This window comes from Drosophila novamexicana, unplaced genomic scaffold (assembly GCF_003285875.2).
Source record: "Drosophila novamexicana strain 15010-1031.04,08,12 unplaced genomic scaffold, DnovRS2.1 tig00000870-arrow-arrow-pilon, whole genome shotgun sequence".
NCBI classification, from domain to species: domain Eukaryota; kingdom Metazoa; phylum Arthropoda; class Insecta; order Diptera; family Drosophilidae; genus Drosophila; species Drosophila novamexicana.
This window is the reverse complement of record NW_020824830.1, coordinates 739,272-762,956: the sequence shown is the minus strand read 5'-3', so window position 1 is coordinate 762,956 and position 23,685 is coordinate 739,272. Positions and strand designations below refer to the sequence as shown.

The following is a 23,685-nucleotide window of genomic DNA, read 5'->3' as shown; positions in this document are numbered from 1 at the left end:
TTGCACTTGTCCATTGTGTTAGACTAACATTTTAAAAAAGGCTAATGGGTTTTCAGTTTTTATGCGGTACAAACAACAACAACAGATTAGCTACAACAGCAATAATAAACAGGGTATACAACAAAACCACATTTAGTGCTCGGCGAATTTGCTAAAGATCTCCTTTAAAATGCTGATATCTCGCACGGCTATCAAGCCCGTCGCATTACGCTTCCAATCGGAGCCGGATTCTGTTTGAATGTCCTCAGGTGGAATATACCTTATGGGTATGGGCAGCTGCTGCTTGATGCTGGCATTAAAGTCGAGCACATCGCCGCCTAGTGCGCGCAGAATCGCCTGTGGGGCACAGGTGTCCCATCTGAATGTGGAGCCTTTGCTGAGCAAGTAGATGTCCGCTTCATTGCAGATAACCTTAAGTGCCTTGTGCCCTGCTCCCGCAGAAAATGCCAGCTGATAGTTTAAGTCGAGAAAACGCTGAAGTATCTCGGACTGCTCGGAACTAGAGAATATGCCAATTTTGTTATGGCCATGACTGCCGCCTGCGTCCGAGTTGCAGTTATGAGCCTGTACGCTGGGCAAACAGACGCCCCAATACAACGAGGAACTGTACACGCGCTCATCCAGCTTATGACCAAAAGGCTGCGAGACTATGCCGATTACAGGCGTGCCGCTGTCGCGCTCATAGACACCAATCAGCACGGTGACACAGTCCAGCCCTGTGGAGGTGATGCCGGGAAAGTCGGTGAACATGCTGTCACCCGAAATGTACTCAGCAGTGGCATCTGGAAAAATACGTGTGTATTAAGCAACAATAATGGGAAATAAGGTATTTTACACACCAATTGGATCTATCCAAATGCCCAAGTTACTGTAGTCCAGCTGAGCTGGAAGTTCCGGAATGTCGCCCAGGTTCGCTGCATAGTCGACGATCCTATGCACCTCGGACGCCAGCGCATCAGCTGCCTTCTTATTTCCATCGAGCACCGCCTCCAGGCATGCGGCAGTTTCGGCTTCCGTGTCGCCCACAGCTATGGTAATTTCCTGGCCCAGTTTGTTGGTGAAATGCGTGGATTCTTCGCCCAATATTGCGTCGCGCATGGCTGGGAACAGTTTGCCCACCTCGTGCCGGATGGTCTCCTGTATTAAAACATCAGCCAGCGTCTTGAAATCGTGCTCGAAACGTTGATTGGCCTCGGCGCCAGTCTTCTCCTGGACAAGCAGCGCCAAAAGTTCATCATTGGAGCGACAAACGCGCGCAATGTTTGCCGCTTTCTCTGCACAGTTAATTAGCACTCGCAGCAAATTTATGTGCTCAGCCATGTCTGCTAGTTGCACTACGAATTAATATTGCATACTTTTAACGTTTTGACTTCGCTTTTAAGGTTTCATTTCATATGCCAACAGATTGCTCATACATGCCAGTTATCGGTTATCGACTGCCGCCACACTCCGCGCCTATCGATGTTATGCGATAGTTTATCACGAAGTGTTCGGTGCTGCCAACCTGATACAATAACCGACAAGTTCAATTTGAAAGTTTGTTTACGTTTGATTTTTATAAATCAAACAAAAGTTTCAAATAATTATTTTTGGTTATTTCTATAATAATTTAAAGTAAAACAAACAATTAAAAATGGTGAATTTTTCTTTAGTTATTTTTAATTTTCCTGAGCAAGTGAAATGTTTAGTTTTTTGCATGCCTTGTCACTTGCCTTCACATCTTCATTAAAGCAATTTTAATTGGCAATTAATTATGACGCACTCACCGCCCCATTTAGCGTGATCGGACAAATTTATAAATCATGTCAAAGTATGGGATTGCACAACCAAGGCAGGAGCATAATATTGGACGAACTGCTGCATAATTTGCACCCGATCTTATCGACGGGCAGCGCTAATGATTCGCATTAATGATGCTCGGCTTCGCAGTGCTTCCCGCACTCCGCGACATCATCTTATGAAATGAGACCATCAATCAGCTTGTGCGGCTGCTCCTGCCGCATCCCAGCGCCTGCCTCTGAAGCATTTGCATATAAATTGCTGCTAATGTCGCGCTATCAAAGTGACTGCATCAATGTGGCAACGACTACGCATTCTTGCAATGCCAGCTCTGGTCCTGCCCCGCCCCGCTCTGCCCTTGTCCTGAGTGCCCTACGGGCCAGCGTTCATCCAAGTTGCAAGTTATTCGTGTATCGCTTGGCTTATGCTAATTTTCCCAGGCAGCGCGCCGCCGAGCCAGGCCAAGCAATTGATGTTTGGATAACGTTGACTTGATGACTTTGCATAATTTACGCGGCAGCAGCAGCGCAACATGTTGGCTTCTCGTTGGGCTAATTTTTCACTCAAACGCACGCGTTGCTTATAATGTGTTAATATTCATGCGGGCCGCAACAGCCGCATCAGCCGCAACATATGTTGCATTTCGTTTTGGACACCTTTTACCTTTTGACGTTTCAATTTTCATCTCGCCAACAACTTTTTGCCAAACGATTTTTCAACGGCTGCCCATTTTTCAACAGCTCAGCCTGATGTATTCGTCATCTCCGCGGGCTTCTTCAGATTAAATTAAGTCCAACGAAAATGTTCTTTTGTATTGGTTAACAAACATATTCAATTGGAATGTTCTTCCTATATGTGAACACATGATTCAGTTTGTGGACGTCGCAGCAACAAGTTTGTCGCCTAAGTCTTTTGTTTTACTTTATAATATATTCATTAAGGCTGTGATATGCTTCACATGGCTACACATGTTTTTTTTTTTTTTTTTTGGTTTATCTGTCTTTATGTTTTGGGCACCCTTTTCAAGTCTAACAGCCTTTTAATTAATCGCTTGGGCTAAACAAATTCCTAATGAGTCTTTAATTAATCGCCAAAGCGAAAAGTAAGCCAGTCGCTTGTATGTATACATATTCCCTCGTTGTTTATAAATATTTAAATTTTCTGTGACTTGATTTCTGTTATGGCCACAATATTGTTGTTGTTGTTGTCGTCTTTGTTGTTGGTGTTGTTATTGCTTCGGCTCCGCCCCTGAGGTGTTTTAAACAAGTTTCAGCGCTTCTACAAATTTGTTTGCTTCTATCATTTTTTGTTTATCATTTTCTTGCCTCGCAGTTAACTTGATTATTAAGTTGCCACAACAAAGCTAACAATGTTGATAGCCGTTTTTAATTAAGCGTCTCATTCGATTGCCCAGATCTTGCTTTAGTAATTAGTGGGCGTGGCAAGCCCAAATGGCCAGCAAAGTACACATCTTCATTAATTAGCTAAGTAGCTGCGAGAGCTGCAAAAACTTGGTGACAATATTCTGTGCGTTAGAGCAAGATGGCGAGCTGCGCGAGAGCGAGAAAGGTAGACGGCAGCTCGAGTCTGATTGCAAAATGTCTGCCTATTGAACATAGAACTTGTCTTTGCCAGTTTTCGATTGGTGCAATTGGTGCCAACGGGCGACAGACTGCAGACTGCGAGGAGGCCAGCACCCACTCGACAAAGCTGCTCAGCTGCGGCTTCTATTTCCCCAGTTGCATTTCCTGCGGCCCCTGCCCTGCTGCAGCATCACACTGCGCCCCCAACCTTAGTTTAAGTCTTTCACTTTGGACCTTGACTTTGTTTATTACAGCGATAGGCATTTACTATTACGTTGCATTAAATACAAGTGAGATTTTGGAAAACCTTTCCTCTTTTAATTAGTTGGATTCATAATCTGTTTGCAAGATAATATTTTGCGTAATTTGGTTCAATGTTTATAAATCATTAATAAAAGAATGCTGGAAGAGTCTTTAAATGGAAAATTTGAACAAGCTCAAAAATTGTATTAGAATTGACATATCATGGAATTTGTCAGGTTTGTAGATTAAAGAACTGGCTGGATCTCTTTGTAAAAATGAATGTGTTATTTAGTTCGATCGGATACATCAATTTTTGAAAACTTTGAGGACTAACTATTGCTTGAAACTCATAATTATTCGCGCAATCGGATTCAATCTCATTTTCAAACGTCTTTGTAAAATATTTTTGCAACGAGAAAACATTGATTTATTTCGCAGGCTAAAGTAAATCATATTCTTTAATATTGCCCTTCTTTGCGAATCTCATAATTTCAGATTAACACGCTCTAATTAAAATGCTCTAATTAAAATATAATAATATATAAATATAATTTAATTTCTTTCGCTCTTACTCTCTCCCTTTGTGTGTCCTTCTGTTAAATGATGGTAATTTTTTGAGATAGTAATATAAGCATAATAATATGCATTTATTTCTTTTATATGGCCCTGGGGTTGGGTTATCACCGATCATTGTAACAGACCCGTAAATCTATTGCTTTCTATGGGTCTATATAAATGCCTTAGTCAATATATATCTGAGAGGCGTATTTGTTTGCATTCACTTATTCACCATAATTGACAGGCAGAGAATTGAAATTAGTTTGTTCCGCCTGCCGCTGGTGTCCATTGCGATCGTATTGCTTGGCACTAGCACTCGAGCACAGATCCAGCGGAAATACAATCGTATAGAAATACAAATCTGTTGCTGGACGAGTGCATATAAATTTTTGCCATTTTGCCACTTTAACATTATTGTTATGATGATAAGCGAGCGAACGTTGCGGCGACCATGTCGAACGTGCTGCGCGTTGCGGCTGCCCGCGGAGCGAGACCAAGATCAGGTCTCAGGTCTCGGGTCTCAACCCTGGCCAGCTGGGGACTCTGAATGGGAGTGTGACGCTGACTGTGACTGCTTTTGGGGTCTGTGTGTCTGCCAATGCCGAGTCATGTTTAATGGCCTGTGGATGGGATTTGGCCAGAACGCATCCTGCCTGTTCTGTTTGCTGATCTCGGCGCGATCTGGCTTGTTTGGCTTTCCTCCATATTTAAAACCATTTCATTTTCTGGGGGCCAGAGTGTGAATATAATTTAATGTGTGTGTGTGTCTGTGCAATTTTCAATATCGTTGCCTGCCTCCCGCTCGCCTTTGCAGATATTATTTATTATGCTTGATTGGTTTTCAAGTGATCATAAAGTAAATGATCGTCGTTTTGGGTCGCGCGGACCTGGCCCCAGCCAGTCTGTGCCAATTGTTGCCATCGAGAGCCGGCTCTGCCGTGGCGTTAATATGTAGATTTTTCGCATTGGAGGCGTTAGTTGGAGATTTACGCGCCGGCCAATGAATTGTGGCAGCTTTTCCACAGACAAGCCCGGGTCCTGACCCCGTCCGACTCTTGTAGATAGCTTCATTTGCCGCAGACACCTTGCATTCCAATGGCCATATCCTGTTTAACTCCCACACGCAGTGCACTCCTCAGATGGCCTCCAACAATTTGGCATTAACATTTAATTGACATTGATGATTGCGGCAGCGGACAACTCTGAGAACGGCAGCTACCCGCGCAGCGTGCTCGGAATTGGAATGCGCATGGCAACAAAATTATTAAAAATCATATCGGACCAGAGTGACAGCTGAGCTGCGTATGTCAGGCATATAGTCTGCTAGTTGTAGTCGTATACGCAAGTAGTTGCCAGCCGACTGACATGAAGAAGACATACAAATAAATTTGTGGCACCTGCAGACAGCAACAGCTCGGGCACAGACAGGTGGGGGGCAGGTGGGCCGCTGAAAGATGGAAGATGGACAGGCCTTGCGTTTCTAGCGCCAATCTCTCAAGGTTTCTCAAAGTAAATGCTCAAAATCAACGCCAAGTGTTTGGGCGCTGCTTTCGACAGATATGTGTGCATGTGTGTGTGTGTGTGTGTGTGTGTGTGCTGGCTTGTTTATTTGTCGGAGTGTGTTTTGTTTTCGCTGCTTTAAATGAACGTTATTAAGAGATGCTTATCTCGGAGTGATTTATTCATTAAAAAGGCATTTATTAGCCAGAAACAAGGCAATGCCAATGTATGTGTGCGTGTGTGTGCGTGCTAGCTACACTCACCTGCACACACTCTCGTACACTCGACACCTCCGCATGGCCAAGACACATTTGGCCAACACGCTGCGGCTCGTTTGCTGGCCCGCGCGTCGCCTTATTTGCGCGGCATTAAAATGCGAAAGCGTGTTTGTTCCTGGAAAACCAACAAAACACACACACACACAGCCAGGCATAGGGAATAGGAGAAGGGGGGGGGGGGGGGGGGGGGGGGGGGGGGGGGGGTGCGTGGGGTGGCCAGCTGTGTCGGGCTGCGCGTTGCATGCCTTTTGTTTTATTGACTTGCATATTTCCACAATTTGATGTCTGTGCGCGTTTTTAATCACTTAATTAGAGAGTTTTTTAATTGTCTTTACTAGAATTTATTGCAATTTATGCAAAAGGTGTGTGCTGTTTGCCGTGTTTGCGTGCCGCGCAGGAAATGTGTGTCTTGCGAGCCAAGTTCGTGTCTTAAGTCTTTTGTTTAAAGGTGACGCAAAAGTGCGTGAGCTGAACAGCTCTCCAGTTCTCTGCAGGATCGTAGCCCTTGTAGACTTTCCTATCATATACTCGACCAGGTCCCACTTCTACATAACCTGCTCTACTTTTTGGGACAAGTCTGAAATTCTGATTGGGAATGCAATTGTCACATATTTAGGCTATTTCTATGCTAACCATTGCCAGGCAATAGGGCTAATGAAATGGCAATAACTGAGGCACAAGCACACGAGGCACGGGGCCAGCGCATAAATACTTGTTAGTCCCCCTTGAGAAGTTTGCATTCGAGTCCACAGAGACGACAGCTGAAGAGTAGTTGGACTCATCGTCGTCGTCGTCCAAGTAGTCGTCTTAGTCTCTCTGTTAATCACCTCCTCGCCTGGCTGGCCTTGTATCATCGGGCCTGGAGTTGGCCCGGCCACGTTAGAGTGTGGTGGCTTCTACGTTTTGGTGTCATAAGGAAGCGTCTAAATGATTCATAATTTATGCCTAGTTCTTTGCCTGTCGCTGGCCATGGCCATTCCCATTCCCACTGCCATTCCCATTCCCGTTCCCATACCCATTCAGTTGGCCATTCAATGCTTTCGTTACTTAATTTTTCCAACTTAACGTACTGGCTTGTGCCTGCTGATCATATCCTCAGCTCTGGCCCCTCCTCCCCGCTCGCTGCTAATGCCTTTTGGCTGGCAAAGTGCGTGGCCGTCATCGTCGTAGTCGTCGTCGTCGTCTGGGACGTTGATAGTTGAAAAAATTACTTACAAATTACATGCGTAGCTTATGCCCCCGTGCCGCCTTCGGCTTGTTTGCTTAATGTGCTTTGCGGCGGGTTACGAGCCCATGTGTCCATGTGTCCATGTGGCCAGAGGCAGTCGTCGCTGCTGGTATTAGTATTATGTCTCGTGGCCGGCCGGGTCGTAAATTGCTTTTCCTAATTGAATTCTGAGCACTGTCAAGCCGAATGACAGTCAAGTGGGTGTGGGCCTCTATCAACCGTGCAAGAATGGTTTTTAAATGCTGAATGAATAATCGCCATCTTTTGATTATAAATACAAAACATTTCTGCACCTTGCTGCGAACTGTTCTCATTAACGCAAACGTCTTGAATCACCATCTTAGTGCATGAATCTCTTCAAATAGCAGTTGCAGCTACAGATTGATTAACATATTTAATATAGTGGCAATTACGCCTGTTAAATAATGCATTGTACAATGGCAATTATTATAAATGAGTTAACAAGCCCAGTGAGTCGAAGGGCTGGCAAGTTAGTTTTTATGTTTGCGGTATTTCGCATGCTTTAAAATGCAGCACGAAACATGGCCATAAAGTGTAGCTGCGGTTAGCCTAGCCAAGTCGACAATTTAAAAAGCCAATTTGCACATAATACGGGAAACGTGAGCGAAAATCTTAAACAGAATTGTCCAAGCTATGGCTGCGAATTTCTACGCAAATAGACGCTAATGCAAATGTCGCCACTTTGGCTTGATCAGCAGCTTATTAAGAAAACATTAACTCGGCTTGACCCAATTTCCGTTGGCATGCTAATTTGAATTTGCGCACGCTGCCCAACACTGGTGCACAGCACGTGTGCTCACGCCCAAGAGCGCGATCTGGCAACACTTGCGCGGCAGGCGATGCGCAATTGAATTTATGCATTGCAAATAGACACTTTTTGTGCCTTATTTCACAGAAATGGGTCGCAAGGGCAAGAAGGAGCCGAAACAACTGGGAGTCGGCGACTTTGTGTTCGCCAAGGTGCGTGGATTTCGCGCCTGGCCAGCGCGCGTTCTACGGGAAGACGGCAACATGTTTCAGGTCTATTTCTACGGCACTTGCAACATCGCCAAAGTCGGCGTCACCCAGCTTTTTGAGTACGAAAAGTGCAAGTCACGTTTGGGCGAGGTCAAGCAGAAGCATTACGGCCTATTTAAAGAGGCGATGCTGCACGTGGAGCATTCGCTGACCAATCCCGGCGAGGATCATGGCTATTTTCAGGCAAAGGCCGACTTGGTCAGCGATGAGGCGGAGCTCGACGACGACGACGACGAAGAAGCGTTAGCTTCGACATCTCCACAATTGAGAATGAAAAAAAGATTGGGCAGAACAAGTGTACCATTTGCACACATAACCGGCGACTCGGATTAGGGCTCAGCCACGTGAAAGTTGATCATTTATGAAGATTAAGTTGAACAAAGTTTTTCTTCCCTAATGGAATTTAATAAAGAATTGTTTTTCAGTAACATCTATCTGATACGGAAAGCTGGTTCCAGCTGCAATTTTGTGACACTTAGCCGTCACGTGGCAATTAAGGATTTCGGCGCTGTTGCGTTTATCGCGTGGGCGTGTCTGCCCTCGTAATGTCCACTGCGTGACGCATCCAGTCGAGGGAATAAGATGTTTCTCAGTTAATCAAAAACCTGCCGATACACGTTTCGATGGCAGCGCACAAATGGCAGCGCATTAAATGCTGCGCCATCAGCAAAAACCGGAGCCACCCCGTGGATGAGAACGAAGCGGGCATAGTTTAGCTTAATGGGCATCGTAAAGAGCGCTGCCCATGAAACTGGCTGACCCGAGAGAGAACGGCACGTCCATATTTGTTTTCCCACCCTACATTTAAAGACGCCGGATCTTTAAGCGCACAAGAGCATGGTTGAGGGGATTATGGATCTGGCAGAGTTCGATTTACATTAGCAAATTATCTGAACCGCAGAAAATTAATCGCTGCAGTTGTTGCATCGCTGGCATCTGCACTGGCTGCCTGCCTCATCAAATATTTGGGTTAACAAGGCGGATGCTGCTGCTGCTGCTGCTGCTGCTGTTGCAGTTAACCGCAAATCAGATTCGCTAGGCCTGCAATGAGATTTGGCAGCCGCATCAATTTGGTTTTATCACGAGATGTTTCGTGGGACTTTCGGTACTCCAACAGCTTGCAGAGCAGCTGCTTGCCGTTGCTTTCGCAGATGAAGCATCCCTGACAGCTGTCGCTGGGTAAACGTTGTCCTGTGTCGTTGCGGTTGACCGCCGCAGCAATTGACTTCTGGACAGATTTTTAAGGAGTTAACTATTCACGCATAATTCATTTATTCATTTATACTCGAACGTTTGTTGCTGCTTACCAACCCTTGGCCCACGTCCAGGGCAGTAAAATGTCAAATTAATGTTACGACATGTCCAACAACTTTTGATGGCATTTGACAATGTAGACTTGGAAATTCCTGCAGGTGACGCAGTGCCCCTGTAATTTGTTTGGCAGCACGTACGCTGGACATGATGGAGCATTGTCAACATGTGCCTGCCCAGCATAAACAAAAACAAAGCGCGCCGAGGGACCTGCAACTGTAGCAAACTGAATAGGCAGGTGTGCATGGAGTAGGAGTAGGAGTGTGCTGCTTGGGGTTCGATATCTGGCCAGCAAAAGGTGTCAATGTGTGGGCATGTCGCACACGTGTGCTTGCGGCCCGAGGCTATAAATTTGCTAAGTTTATTTTTCTGGCAGCCACAACAGACGGCCCGTTCAGCGGAAATTTGCTAAGGAAATCAAATTAAAAATTGCTTATCAGCCGCATTCAAATCGTGCTAACAGTTTGCCGGGCGCTAATTGGCAAAATAAACGCTGCGCAACACTGGCTTCATATGCATGTGCATGTGTGTGTATATGTGCATGTTCGTACATTTTCATTTGCATTATCGAATCACTTTATGGCCCGAACAAGTGGCAGCGAAACAAAGGCATTCTAATTAAAATTCCCAAGTGTCGGAAAGTATATTTATTTCTTTGCAAAAATAATTGCATCAATCAAATTTATGGCAATCGAATTGGCCAGGAACAGAAGGGGAGCAAAAGAAGTCAGTTGAGTTCAATGACTGATTGTCTACCTACACTGTGCTACATACGAAAAATTCGACTAAGAACCAAATGAAACATAAAATAGCAATAAATACGGTATGTATAAGTACAGTTAGTTATTATAAGCATTAAAATTCATAGGGGCAATAATATAATCGATAATTGCTAACGATAACGATAGGCAATATTAACAGCACTTTACAGCACTTTTCGTAACGCAAGACTAGTAATCGTTACTATTTAAAAACCATTTTGTGATTTATTTGTATAATCAAATTTACACGTTGATCTGATTGCCGCCCTCAATATTGTAGGATAGTGTAACCACCCTGAATGGTGCATGCAATTGAATATATAACGATTTTGATGGGCCAATCAACCACTTAATTCTGTGCTCTTTGACGACCATTGTTACGCACATGTTATTATTAGTGGCTCACTATGACACGAATCCACCCCATATATATATATATATATATATATATATATATATATATATATATTTCCCTCGAGCAACCATTGTTCATTTGTTACAATTTACAACTTTCATGTAATGTGTCATAAACGCAGTCGATGCCAAGTCGGGCGACATTGCAGCCATCGCACTGCATAATTAAGTCATAAATTTTCGACTGTGCTCTATGGGTCAGCAGGTGAAAACGACACGATTCGATGCCATCATTCATAATTGGATGTTAGGCATTTGGTAATACATGGATGACAAAAGCATGCCACAGAAAACAAAAATTCAATATGCAAAGCGTCTACGATTTTTATTTGCACTCGTGTGCACAGTGGGTGGCATTATCCGACCATTCCGTTGGATACTTTACTGGCCATAAACATTAATTGATTTGTGCCAAAAAGCTTAAAATTTTTTGTAGGCCAACACTCGCTCGAGAGGAAAAGGGACCGCGATCACCTGGGCTAATTAAGTTATGCCAGGAATGGCAAATTAGCATAAAACTTTGCAACATTAAATAATAATATTATACCCACTTTATTATGCTCATATACTGACATTCGAGGTGCTCGTTTTTAATGGTTACTTTGTGACAAAATTGATTAATGAAGCAATTTATTTATTTCGTTTGCATATGGACAATTTTTATGGTACACTCAAATTATGACGAATTATATTGTTGTCTTTTATAAGTTTTTTTTTTTTTTTAAAGTCTGTCTGAACTTGTTTTTTTCTTTTTGGCACTAGTTGCACAATTTGTGTTTCTGATTTTTGGGCTGGCAGTGAAAGTGGTTTTAGGCGTCAATAAATTTCGACCATAAATATTATTTGGGTCGGGCAGATTAGGCGTTATTATTGTTTAACACCAAGATATTGGGGCGGCATGATTTTGGATTCTTTTCGAATCGAAAACTTTTTACGAGCGTGCCGAAAATGTGGCAGGTTTTTTAATACCCATAAAAGTTGATAACTTAATTATGTGTATTCATTTTGGAAATCTGAATACATGCTTTTATTAGAAAATGTATTCATAATCTTAACAGTCTTGTCGTGAGTTACTTGAAGCCGATTATCCTGGCTGACCTGGTATCATGTTATATATATATGTATATATATATATTTGAATAATACTTAGCGGCTATGAAAATCCCATAACTAGCATAAAACGGGTCGTTAAATTCAGACCAAATTGTGTGTTGAGGCAATCAAATAAAAACTCTCTTCGAAAGTGGACATTAAAATGTTCGTGAATGTTAACAAAAACTCAATTCAGTTTGGCCAAGTTTGACATGACAGATGGATATACAAGAGTTCAGTTCATTGGTTTGTTTAAAAATGTGAAAATGGTTGATTTTCTAATTAATTGATAGCCCCATACTAAATTTGTGAAAGCCATCGCCTTGCGTTGCCCACAAAGAGCGCCTTTTATGCGTTTATAGCTCTATTTACAATTTTTGGGTATTCACTTTGTCTGTAGTTCGAGATTTGGTGTCAGCTCTTTTTGTGTTTGTGCATGGTGTGTCTCTGGTTAATGGGCGTTTTTAAAATGCCATAAAATTGCTTTATAAGTTTACGATATTAATATGCACACCAATATTGGACATTATTATAATATATTGAGTATCAAGCGAGCACACAAAAGCGCCACAAATGAGCCAAAGACTGTGACCCAGCCGCGGGCGAGACCCGATCTTTGATTTTGGTCAACACCAGCCTCACGCACCCTGCGGCGCACATTAACAAAACTCTAAACAATGGCCAGACCAAGTTGCCCGGATCAGCGAGCAGGAGCATGCGGAGAAGGCGCAACAAACATTTCAATTTGTATAATGATATCATGCCGCGTCTTTCCCCCAACTTGTTGCTGCTCTTGTTCCTGTTGCCTGGAATGTGCTGGGTATCAAATTGCCGGCATTTGTCAACGGAGCAAGTCTTCCATAAATTAAGGGCTCGTTAGATAGCCGGCGTACCACGGGCAACAAGTTCTGCTGATAAAACGGCGTGAGATTACCCGTTATCAAAGTCATCCATTGGCTCATAACTAATTGTTGCTCCTTCAAGCGGACAGCTGTGGGAGCACGATAAGATGTAACATGTGGTTGTGCCTTGTAGAGATATTCTGTTGTCGTACTTAACAAATACTTGTTTATTTATAGCTACAAATTGTTTGAGATTTGTTTTCTCTTTAATTTATAATGACAGCAACAACTAAGGATCAGTATCAGCTGAGGTATACTGAGTTTGATTCTATATAAGTACTTTAATACTTACGTATTAAAAAATATATGAAAAATATAAAATATATTAAACAAGTAAGAGGTTCTAGTCGGGAGATCCCGACTAGGGGATACCCTGAACCCTCTTCTTCCAACATCAAATGCATATATATATTCTATTTTAGAAGCTATATGTCAAGTTTGGTGACTGGTGAAAAAACGTGATATCGATATCGATTTTTATCGATTGCTTGGAAACGGAGTAAGTTATCGATTATCGGAAACAAACTCGATCTGCGCAGGCACTAGGAGCATCTACATCTAAAATTTCAAGTCTCTAGCTCTTATAGGTTCTGAGATCCTTGCGTTCATACAGACGGACAGACGGACGGACAGACAGACGGACATGGCTAGACCGACTCGGCTATTCATGCTGATCAAGAATATATATACTTTATGGGTTCGGAGGTGCTTCCTTCTGCCTGTTACATACATTTGGATTTTGCACAAATACAATATACCCTTATACCCATTTTTAATGGGTTCAGGGTATACAAATATATATCATAAAAAACTGATAATATGAAATGTAAAGCCGAATGTTAATTAACAGATTTTTATGATATACTTATTAGGAGCACAAGCTGTGACAGGTAACAGGTGCTTCATAGTCTGTCATCTCGCTGTCATCAGGAATCACCCTGTCTCTGGCAGTTAATCTGTCAGCTCTCTGTCATCAGGAATCACCCTGTCACTGACTGTTAATAAGCACAACAACATTTGCATTCAAATACGGAATATTTGGTGAGAATTCTAAGCCTTATGCAAGGCATAATTTTGTACTTTTTCTAACTGCGAATAATGGAAGATGCTTGGAATATGGCCGAGAGCATGTTGTTGGATGTGCTCGTTTCCAATGTCTACAATCAGTTTATCCACCAGAACGCATCGCTATTCAAGGACAAGGTAAGGCCTTCCTTCAATACTACGAATTTTACCACTCTTTTTGATTGGAAAGCTCGCACGTAGATTGTACTGGATGTGGGCTGTCGCAGTGGACTGCTGAGCATCCTGGCCGTTGAGGCAGGCGCCATCAAGGTCTTTGCCGTGGGCAACATGCAGAGTGCCAAATGTGTTACGAAGGTTTTGGCCCATGGGGAGAACGCGGAGATTTTTGAGCCGCTCAGCGGTTGCATCAGCCAACTCAAGTTGCCTTGTGGACTGAAGAAAGTGGACATAATAGTGTCCGAATGGATGGGGTAGGGCATACTTATTCCCAGCTATCATTCAATAAGTCTGTTTGTTCTTTTTAGGCATGCGCTATTTGCGGATTCTCTATTCTGCCAGGTGCTGTACGCACGTGACAAGTGGCTGACAAAGGGCGGCCAAATCTTTCCCAATGTGGCCAATCTCTATATACAGGGCATATCCCAGAGCCGACATCAGATCATCGATAAAAGCCTGCCGCCCATCTTGCTGATGGACGATTATGTGAATCGGCAATCGCTCATGACAGAGAAGTATCTATTGAAGAGCATAAACCTAAGCAGCGCCAAGGATGAGATTGAATTCTTTAAGGCCGATTTTAAGATGAAGGCTGTGCGCAATGGAAAGGTGTCCGGGTGCATGCTCTACTTTGACATATGCTCCACAAATGCCAAGGGTCAGCTGCAAAAGCTGTTCTCTATAGGTCCCGAGTCGCCCAAAACGTATATGATGCAAACGGTCTTATACTTGAAGGAGGATGCCCTCGAGGTTGTCGACCAGCAGCTTCTGTTTGGACGTTTTAGCATGGCAGTCGGCTGCTTTGCACCGCGCGGCGTTGAATTCTCCCTGGGCATATGGCTGGGTCAGTAGCTGGCTGTACTTAATAAAGGGTAATGCTGATGCTGATGCGAATGCGAATGCTGAAACGGATGGCTGATGGGTTGATGTATTCATGGCAATATTTAGGCGTTCTTTGGGCAGTTCGCCTTAAAGGCCAACACGTCGCTCCGGCTGAAGGCTTGTGAGCAACGATCGTTGCAAGATCAAAATTTATGGCCGTGCTGCATCAATTAGGGCGGCAGCCCGACGACTGCTGCTCAAAAGACAATGGGCAGCGCGGGCTTGGTTTGCGTTTTTTGCTGAACTGATCGGTGTTTAGCTTTGACGTTGCTACAACGATTTAAAATGATGTCGCGCATAATTCACTGATCGAGTACAAGATCGAGGATTCACGTTTCGCCAGACTTTGCGTCGTGCTCGGGCTCCCTCTTCCTGCAGAGCTCTGCTCTGTCTCTGTCTGCCCTCGTTTACAGTTAAGTTCTTTTGTTCAAATCTCATAACTGATCGCTGATCACTGATCGCAGCTCCCTGTTCCCTGTTCCCTGTTCACTGTTCACTGTCCGCTGCTCGCACTTGGTTAACGCTCCATACAAGGCGCAGTACAATGGGCTGTCTCCTCGTCCTGCCTGTGCTGGGCACACAAATTCGTTCTTTAAATGATATCTTTCGAGTCAGCGGCAGGGAATCGATCCACTCGCTCGCATGCTTAAGTGACATTTTGCGGGACGTGGGTCTGTGATGGATTAGCATCATTTTGCCGTGAGGATAATGTGTCGTCGACAATGATTTTGGTTGACATGTTTTTTTTTTTGTTTTTTTTTTGGGGTTTCGTGCTGTTCTCGGAAATAATTATGCTGCTTTTGCGCAAAAGTAACAGCATTTTTGTACAAATTGCATAAAAATTTAAATTGGCCAGCGAACTTTTTGGCTTTTCGCGGCAAACCCAGAAAATTGCTTAATAATGAAATGCCAATGGATTAAGCGCAATTTGTGCGGTATGCCGAGATCCGAGTGGGGCATGCGGCATTTGGCGGGCCCACTGATCCGCGCCACTTGCTGCATTCCACTCGAAAGCTCCCTTTTTTTCTGTAGCCCGCTGAATTTTTGCTTTATTTTACACCTACCCAGTCAATGCTAATGCTGTCTCTTTCTGGCGACTCTCTCTCTCTCTTTCTGCAGCTTTCCGCCTTTCGCACGCTCGCCTCGCAGCGTTTTCATTAAATTCGCTTAATAGCGCAATATAATTTAAACAAGTAGTAACATAAAATAAAACTCACAGCAACGCATTGAAAGGCATAAAAAGAGGCAAATGATGCCGGGGTAGAGCTGGCCAGGTCTGGCCTCGCCTGGCCTGAATCTGCGCCCGGTTCCAGGTTATGGCGCATGGGCGAGACGCCCGGCATGGCCCGGCTTGGCCCGCAAGTGCAATAAGTTCGCTTAACGAGGGTTTAATTTATGATTTGTTATGTTTCCGGTTCGTGTTCTTGCGGCCGATGCTAAAAATTATTGGCAATAAAGCCAAGGTGTGGATTATAGTTGGCTGGTAGCTTGTGCTGCCACTGGGAATCCAGAGCTGGAGGTGGACCGATTAGCGTTACCTGCGCGAAATGTTAGCAAAAAGCCAGATATTCTACACACACAAATCGATCAGGAGCAGGAGCACATCTTGGGTCTAATCATGCCTCATGGATTAAGTATTGTTCATTTTTAGATGTGGTTGCCCAATATTTGCCACATATTGCACAGTTTTGTCTTTGCCACTAATAATCCCTAATCCTTTCACGCTCACTGTGCATTTGCGGCCAGACAGCCAGAGTCCGGGCAACGAGCCATGAAGAATGGCGGGAGCGGGAACGGGTAACGAGGTACGTCGCATTGCGTTGAAAATCGATTTGTTTGGGTTGCGCCTGCGCAAACAACGCGGCCCCTGGATAAGAACGGATAAGAAAATAAGCAAAGACACACAGCAAAGGGACAGAAACGGGAAAGGGAACGGGGAGGGGAACAGGGACTGGCAGTGCGACAGACGCTGGGGCAAGAAGGCGAAATGGTTGAAGCCAACGCCAACGAGTATCTGCTGGAACATAAATTACGCGACTAACAAGCAGCGCCCCGTGCAGCCAACCAATGCCAACCAACTTGGCCGAAAGCTAAAAAAGATACAAAGCCTCGGCCTGGCTCGGCACTGGGTCTGGCTCGGCACTGGACACTGGGCACTTGGGAACAGGCTGCGCTCTGCCTGGCCAGAGTGAGTTGCACAAAATTATAAATGAAAGCGGGTGTTGGACGCCGTTCACAGGAGAGCAGCTCAGAGACGCAGCAGAATCGCAGCAGCATCCCAGCAGCATCCACGTCCACGATTAGGTGTAGCAATTTGGACGGGCTGCCTGTGATTGAGACCGAGGCAGTGTTCGAAACGAAGTTAAAAATCAAATTAGCGAATGTGTTGAAAATTAAAAACAAATTCACGGATAAATTGCATCTGCCAGATACGCAATTATTATGAGGGTAGACAGGGCCAGGCACAGGGAGAGAAACAGAGAAACGTGAACTGCGACTGACTTATGGACTCTGTCCAGGCTCTCCAGCTCAGCTCTGCTCTGCCCTGACTTGGCTGCCGGGGCTGATGTTCTGGTTCTTGGCTTTAGCTTTGGCTCTAGCTGTGGTGGCTGTCCGCTGAGCGCTGTTTTTGCCCTCGAGGTGTTGCAATTTGACGTTTTTTACGCGCGTTTTTATTCCATGAAATCCACATAAGCTTCACAAGGATGCAGCAGCCGCAGCGGGCACAGCAGCCGCACGCAGTGCAAATAGTTGGCCCTAAATGGTTTTTGGCGAAAAACATGTCGAATTAACACGCTCAGTTGCTGTGCAAGTGGAATGCCAGTTGGGGCAGCTGCGATCGGGATTAACAACAGCAGCATCAACCTTATGGGCCAGCCAGCGTTGTGTGTATTTAAATGCTTGGCAAATTAGCTGAAATTTCTTTTGGCCCAACACAATTTGCATTTGGGCAGGGTGTCTGCGTGTGTATGTGTGTGTGTATGTGTGTTTTTGCGAGTGCAAAACATATAATTAGTGTTGAGTTTTTGCGGTAAGCTAAGCCCCTACCGAACTGAAAGGGGCCTCAGCTGGCGCCGTCTGTGGCTGGCAAATAAATCGCGCTGCTGTTGAACTTTCAGTGCCTCCGGGATGGAGTGGAGGTTGGTCAGAATCGCAGAGCCAAAGCGAATGGCACTGCCAAGAGCTGACAGAGTTGGACTCGAGACTCGATGTCGGACACGCCCCCTTGTGTCCTGTGCATTGCAGCCAGGCTGTTCTCAAGGCGAGTCGAGATCGTGGCCCTCTCAGCTCAGGTCGGCTCAGCTCTCTGCCAGCGCCGTAAAAAGGGCGCAAATTTTATGAGCGCATCGTTTAACAAATGAATTTACAACCGTGCAACGCCCAAATGTCTGGCGTTCAAATTCAAATTCCTTGCAACGAAAGAAGACGTGGCCCAAAACGAAACTTGGCACTGTCCGTGAGTTACGTGGCACACGGAGGCGTATGCGCTATATTCGAGCATGAAATATGTCTGGCATTTGGCCAAATGATTTAAAACAAATAGCAGCCAGTCTCTCTCCAGCCATCTTTAAGGCCGTCTACACACATATATCTGCACTTTCGTATTCATCCCGGCCACTCAGCTGCTCCATTGCCTGCCCGGACTCAGTTATATTAACGCTTTCATTAGCCCAGTTTGTGCTTCGCTGGCCGCCCTTTTATCGGGCTGCGTTTTGGCGTCCATAAATCGAAGTCATTGCCAATTGCTAACTGGAAACTGGCAACTGGCAATTGCCAGCGCGTTGTTTTACTCGTTAAATACAGTTTAATGAGCTACCCAAAATCTGAAGTACCTTTTGGAGCAGCTTCTCGGTGCGTGCTCGCCAACGGGCCCGATCAGCGTTTTGGGTAATTGTAATTGCGTCGGCCTGTCAATAGCTTTTCATTGGCATCAATAAGGGAAAGCTTCGCTTGCTTGCAGTTAATATTCGTTTTTATGCGGCAATTACCGACACGATCCCAAATGATCGCCCCGTGAAGCTGGTAATTTGGCAACTCGTGAGCCATATGCAAATATCAGCAGAAGCTCCATAAAAGTCTGCACTGTTCACTGCCCAAATGAGGATTCGGCTCAAAATGTTGCCATTAAACCCGTCGTAGGTTCGACAACTCTGTCTTCAGAGGCCTATGGAATGTAGTCTCTTGGTTTTTAGTCCTATGGCAATGCTCGTATAACTTGTAGATTATTTTATAACTTACAGGTACAATTGTATCTTTCAGATACTTTATATGATACAGATACTTTTTTATCATACAGATACTTTTGTATGTTACACATACTTTTTAATCTTATATATACTTTTAATCTTACAGATAATTTGTCTTATAGCTTCTTTTGTATCTTATAGCTACTTTTGTATCTCACAGATACTTTTGTGTCTTATAGATACTTTTGTATCTCACAGATACTTTTGTGTTTTACTGATACTTTTTGTATCTTACACAATTTTTTGTATCTTCCAAATTTGTTTTTAATCTTGCAAATTTGTTTATCGCTCATGCTACAGGCGCTTTTGTATCTTAAAGGTTTTCGAGTCTTGCAGAAACTTTTTACAGATACTTGTTCGCTCTAAATTGCTTTTGTATCTTTTAGTTATAAATATTACAACTATGTTTAAATCTTACAAGCATTTGTCTTTCCCATTAACTTTGCATTTTGCAACACACACATAAAATTCTCAGAGATACTCTTAGCATGTCACGAATTCTTAACTAAATATATGAATAGGAAGAATTTGTACAAATTTCTAATTAATTTAATGGAAAGAGACTTATTGCCCTATATGTTTGTTAAGATTGATTGACTGAAAACTGCCAACTCCAGAGCTACTTACGTTAATCTTTTACGAACAACACTCGAATTTACCTGAAAATGTAATGCCATTTCGATGCTATCCTTGGCATATTGCCGCAAATTTCACACTTCTAGGCTAAACTGTATTTAAATAGCTCGAGGCACATGGCGATCCTAGTGATCGTGTGCGACTGTTGCTCAGCTGCTGCAGAAAAACTTGTTAAGAGTGCAACGGCTGGCGGCTGGCTTCGAGTGGCACTTCGGGCTCTCATTGTTTGCTTAATAAATGACTGGCCATTGTCACTGGGTATAAATGTCAAAAGGTTGCTTTTGACACCCCAGCAATGGGCGAGCAGCGGTCAAGCGGCGACAAGCCGACAAAAAGTGAAGTGCAACACAATAAAACTGAGCGCTGTGCTCGCCGCTGCTCTCAATTGTGAGCTCACTTGGCCAGTTTTGCAAATGGAACAATGCAACCCCTCAGCGGACATACGCAAACGATCATTTAAGTGTCATTAAGACAGGCAGAGGGAGATGGCACGAGAAAAAGAGCCAGCGACATAGAGGACCGGCAACAACAACAGCAGCTGGCAGTTGGCAACAGCTACTGGCACATTCTGAGACTCTAGGAGAGACAACCTCTCGGCTGGCAAATGGAGCTGGGCTGCCGCCCATAGCGCCTGATTGTCCAGATTGCCAGGTGACGATCTTTTCGAGATCCGTGTGTGTGTGTGTGCAGTTGGGATGATAAAGTTGTTGCGACGATCGTCGACAATCAGCGATCGGCGATCGGTGATCAACGATCGTGGATCGAGTGGGCCAATTTGTTTGCAACTCGTCTGACGTGTTTGTCAATTAAAATCAAATTCGATGCGATCTTAGAGCAAACGCTGGGCCATAGCTGTACAGCATTGCTATGCACTCTTGTGCCTATCATTAACCACTTAGGCGCGAGTGCAATAACATTTAATCAACCAATAAATTTGGTGCAATTTATCAAAAAAGCCAAAACGCGGCGCAGACCAAAATCTTGTTCCTCCAAATTGCCTCTAATAACCGCAATCGATCGTTATTTTTTGTGGTTATTAATACGGAGGCCGAGCACTGAAACGGCAACTGGGACTAAGTCTTGGGACTTGAGACTAAGACTGAGACTGCGTCTGAGCACTGAGACTGCGTCTGAGCCTGCGAATGCGTGTCTGGGCTCTGCGCGATCGCGCTGCTGCGGTAAAGTCTGACAACTGCTTCTCAGGTAGTTCACAAGTAACTGCAAATTGCTGCCGTCGATAAAACTCAAATTGGTGGCAGCATCCGCGATGCATTCGCGTTGCTGCCCCAAGACCACAATCGATCGCTGAATTTGCCTAATGGCGACGGCCACTCAACACAAACACCGAGCGGCTGCTCGAGCTGGAGCTGAAGCTGGGTCTCGAACTGAGCCTGGAACGCATCTTGATCTTCAATATTGCCTGGCTGATTGACAGAGAGACGATCTGTGGTCCAAGGCCTCCGCTCCCGCTCCTGCCTCCTGTCTCTTCTACGTATTCGCGCTGTTTACGCGCGCATTTAGCATGTTGTAAAAGTCTGATGGCGTCCATTATAATCAATTGGCCGGGCTCGTAAAATTAAATGATCCCGCAGGAGAATTAAGCGCCAATTACGCGCTGCAAAGGCAAAAATATGTTGCCGTTGCCATTGGCGCTGCAAGCTCTCAAATTTGGGACGCGATCAGAAAGAAGCAGAGCAAAAAACAAAAAAAAAACAGAAAAAAAAGATCGCTGGCTCGACTTAATTGCAGCATTTAAGTTGTCTTATTGATCATAATAACTCCATAATGGCGGAACATGTGCGTACAATATAATAATCAGACGGGCAGCGAGTGAAAATTGCAAACGGGAAATGCGTTTGGAGCGGGGGGGAGGAGCTGAAGCCGATAAACACAGGTAGAACGAGAAGGTAAAGGAGTGCAAGGGCTGCGCTCAGAAGTGGAGCAGACATTCGATCTCAATCACGAACTGCCTCTCATTCTTCAGGACCTGTTGTTGTTGTAATAAGAGTGTGAAAGCAAACAAGCAGTAAAATTAAAGCGAACCGGCGCTGTCCTCTTCCCCAGACAGACTTGGCACAAAACTGATCAACTTGTAATGGGAAATGTGCTCAAAAACTCAGCTCAACTCAATCAGCTTAATGGCCTGACAACTTGTAACTTGTAAGCTGCCCGCTGACCCGCTCGATTGCCGCTGCGAAATGGGGAAATGAGGAACTGCGATCTGGCGAGGATTTGCTTAAAGACACGGCAGTTGTTTTCGGTTGCCCGCCAGGTGCTTTCCGTTTGCTGAAACATTGTAAGGAAATTGGCGCATTCCCGCTTTAATGATATTGCAGAGCTAACGTGCCGGATCCGCAACAACTCGGTGTCCCTTCGAACTGAGAACTAAAGCAAACTTAAGTTTACTTTTATCGGGCTAGATCAATTGAAAGCAACGGAATACAAGAGGATACAATATATATTAGATCCTACATACGATACGAATTAAAAAAATCTGAAGCAAATATCAGGTAAAATTTAATTAAAGGTACACAATTTTGAAAACAAATAAAACAGCTGTCTTCGGAATTATAAAATATAGTGACACGGGCTTATTGATATGTTAGGGGAATATAGAAACGCGCATCTCACAAGTATGGCAAACAAAATAAATAAAGTTTTTAGCTATATCATAAAGTAATACAATGTTGATAAGATATATTCACAATTTGTTGGGTAACAAAAACATTTTACATTTAAGAATTAAACTATGTACCGATCGGTATGAAACCTATATATATATATAGGAATCTGATCCTGATCCAAATATAAGGCAAATGAGAAAAATATATATCATTAAGATTAATTTAGTTTGTCAAGCTAAAACAAGTGTACACTTTTTGGTGCCCAGTTTGTTATTCATTTATTTTTAGATACTCAATAAACGTGCCATAATATATAAGGTCAGTCGCTTGAGTAGGGATTGCTGCGATAAAAAAGCATGTAAGTTCTTGAAATGATATACTATGGGCACAGGTGTCGCAGGCTCATGTTATCAGCTGTGTCTACATTTACATACCTTACCGGGCACACGCACACACACACCCACATACATACATACATATATTCGCAGGCACACACGCACACCCCAAATGACATATTGCGAAAGTGTCCCACGAATGCTGCCGCACAATCGTATTACAATTGGATTCCCCTCTCGTTGGCAAAAAGCGAAAAACCAAACATAATAAATTAAGTCATTTAACATAATTTCGCTACCAGAGCAAAAGTCGATTGCAACAGCTGCTAAACGAGGGGACAGACACGACGCATGTGCCACATGCAAACGCGGAGGCAATCCCGATCCCATAGAGCCAGAGTTTCGAGGGAACACACATGGCATGGCATGTCCCGGCCAGGCCAGGCCAGCTCTGGGCACGACAATGGACAATGGAGCGTGTGGGTGCAATCAACATCTGAAAATGGGTACGCGGCCGGGTAATTTACAGCGTTGCGCAGTCGCAGTCGCAGTTGCAGTTGCAGTCGCAGTAAACGGCTCGAGTGTTCGATTGAATAGCGCAACTAATTTTCAAAGGAGGCCCAACAAAAGTGCAATAAACGATGTCCACTTAGGCCAACAATGGAGTCCAACAAAGGCGCTACAAAAGGAGACAACTGTGGGCGTGGCAACGTTCTATGGCCCAATAAAGTGCGACTCGATTTAATTAATGGAAATGCAATGACTCGATGCGGCTGCCGCTGCAGCTCCTTCTGCTGTTCCTGCTGCTGCTTCTTCTTGCCTTCTGCGCTATCCGTGTTTGGGATCTCTTCGAGCTGTCTCTCTCCTGGCAGCACAGCTGCACAGCTCTAAACAGGGCCAAGGAGCCGCAGTCATTGTCTGCCTGCGCCGCTTGACAAATTTATAACAAATATTCACGCGTGCTTTGGCAGGCGGCCCTTTGTCAACTCCTGCTGCTGCTGGCCATATCTCAATTATTGCCTTTCAATTGCC

The 23,685-nt window shown here is 44.3% G+C and overlaps 3 protein-coding genes across 4 annotated transcripts; 2 read left to right on the top strand and 1 right to left on the bottom strand.

Annotated features, from left to right (window-relative positions):
- Positions 1-51: 51 nt before the first annotated feature.
- On the bottom strand, positions 52-7,508 carry LOC115764829 (inositol polyphosphate 1-phosphatase). Its single transcript, XM_030708078.1, has 3 exons — positions 7,463-7,508; positions 840-1,334; positions 52-782 (listed from the first exon to the last, which is right to left on the bottom strand). The coding sequence occupies exons 1-3, from the start codon at positions 7,506-7,508 to the stop codon at positions 133-135; spliced, it is 1,191 nt and encodes a 396-aa protein (XP_030563938.1). The 3' UTR covers positions 52-132.
- Positions 7,509-8,075: 567 nt separating this feature from the next.
- LOC115764741 (hepatoma-derived growth factor) lies at positions 8,076-8,592 on the top strand. Its single transcript, XM_030707957.1, has one exon. The coding sequence runs from the start codon at positions 8,088-8,090 to the stop codon at positions 8,538-8,540; it is 453 nt and encodes a 150-aa protein (XP_030563817.1). The 5' UTR covers positions 8,076-8,087; the 3' UTR covers positions 8,541-8,592.
- Positions 8,593-13,640: 5,048 nt separating this feature from the next.
- Positions 13,641-14,824, top strand: LOC115764702 (protein arginine N-methyltransferase 1.1). 2 transcript variants are annotated; one of them, XM_030707901.1, is made up of 4 exons: positions 13,641-13,728; positions 13,793-13,890; positions 13,954-14,183; positions 14,238-14,824. In XM_030707901.1, exons 2-4 carry the CDS (start codon positions 13,804-13,806, stop codon positions 14,779-14,781), a joined length of 861 nt encoding a protein of 286 aa, XP_030563761.1. In that variant the 5' UTR covers positions 13,641-13,728; positions 13,793-13,803; the 3' UTR covers positions 14,782-14,824. The 2 variants fall into 2 exon arrangements, with proteins under 2 accessions (XP_030563761.1, XP_030563760.1); XM_030707900.1 differs by having other exon boundaries at positions 13,668-13,890.
- The last annotated feature ends 8,861 nt before the right edge of the window (positions 14,825-23,685 follow it).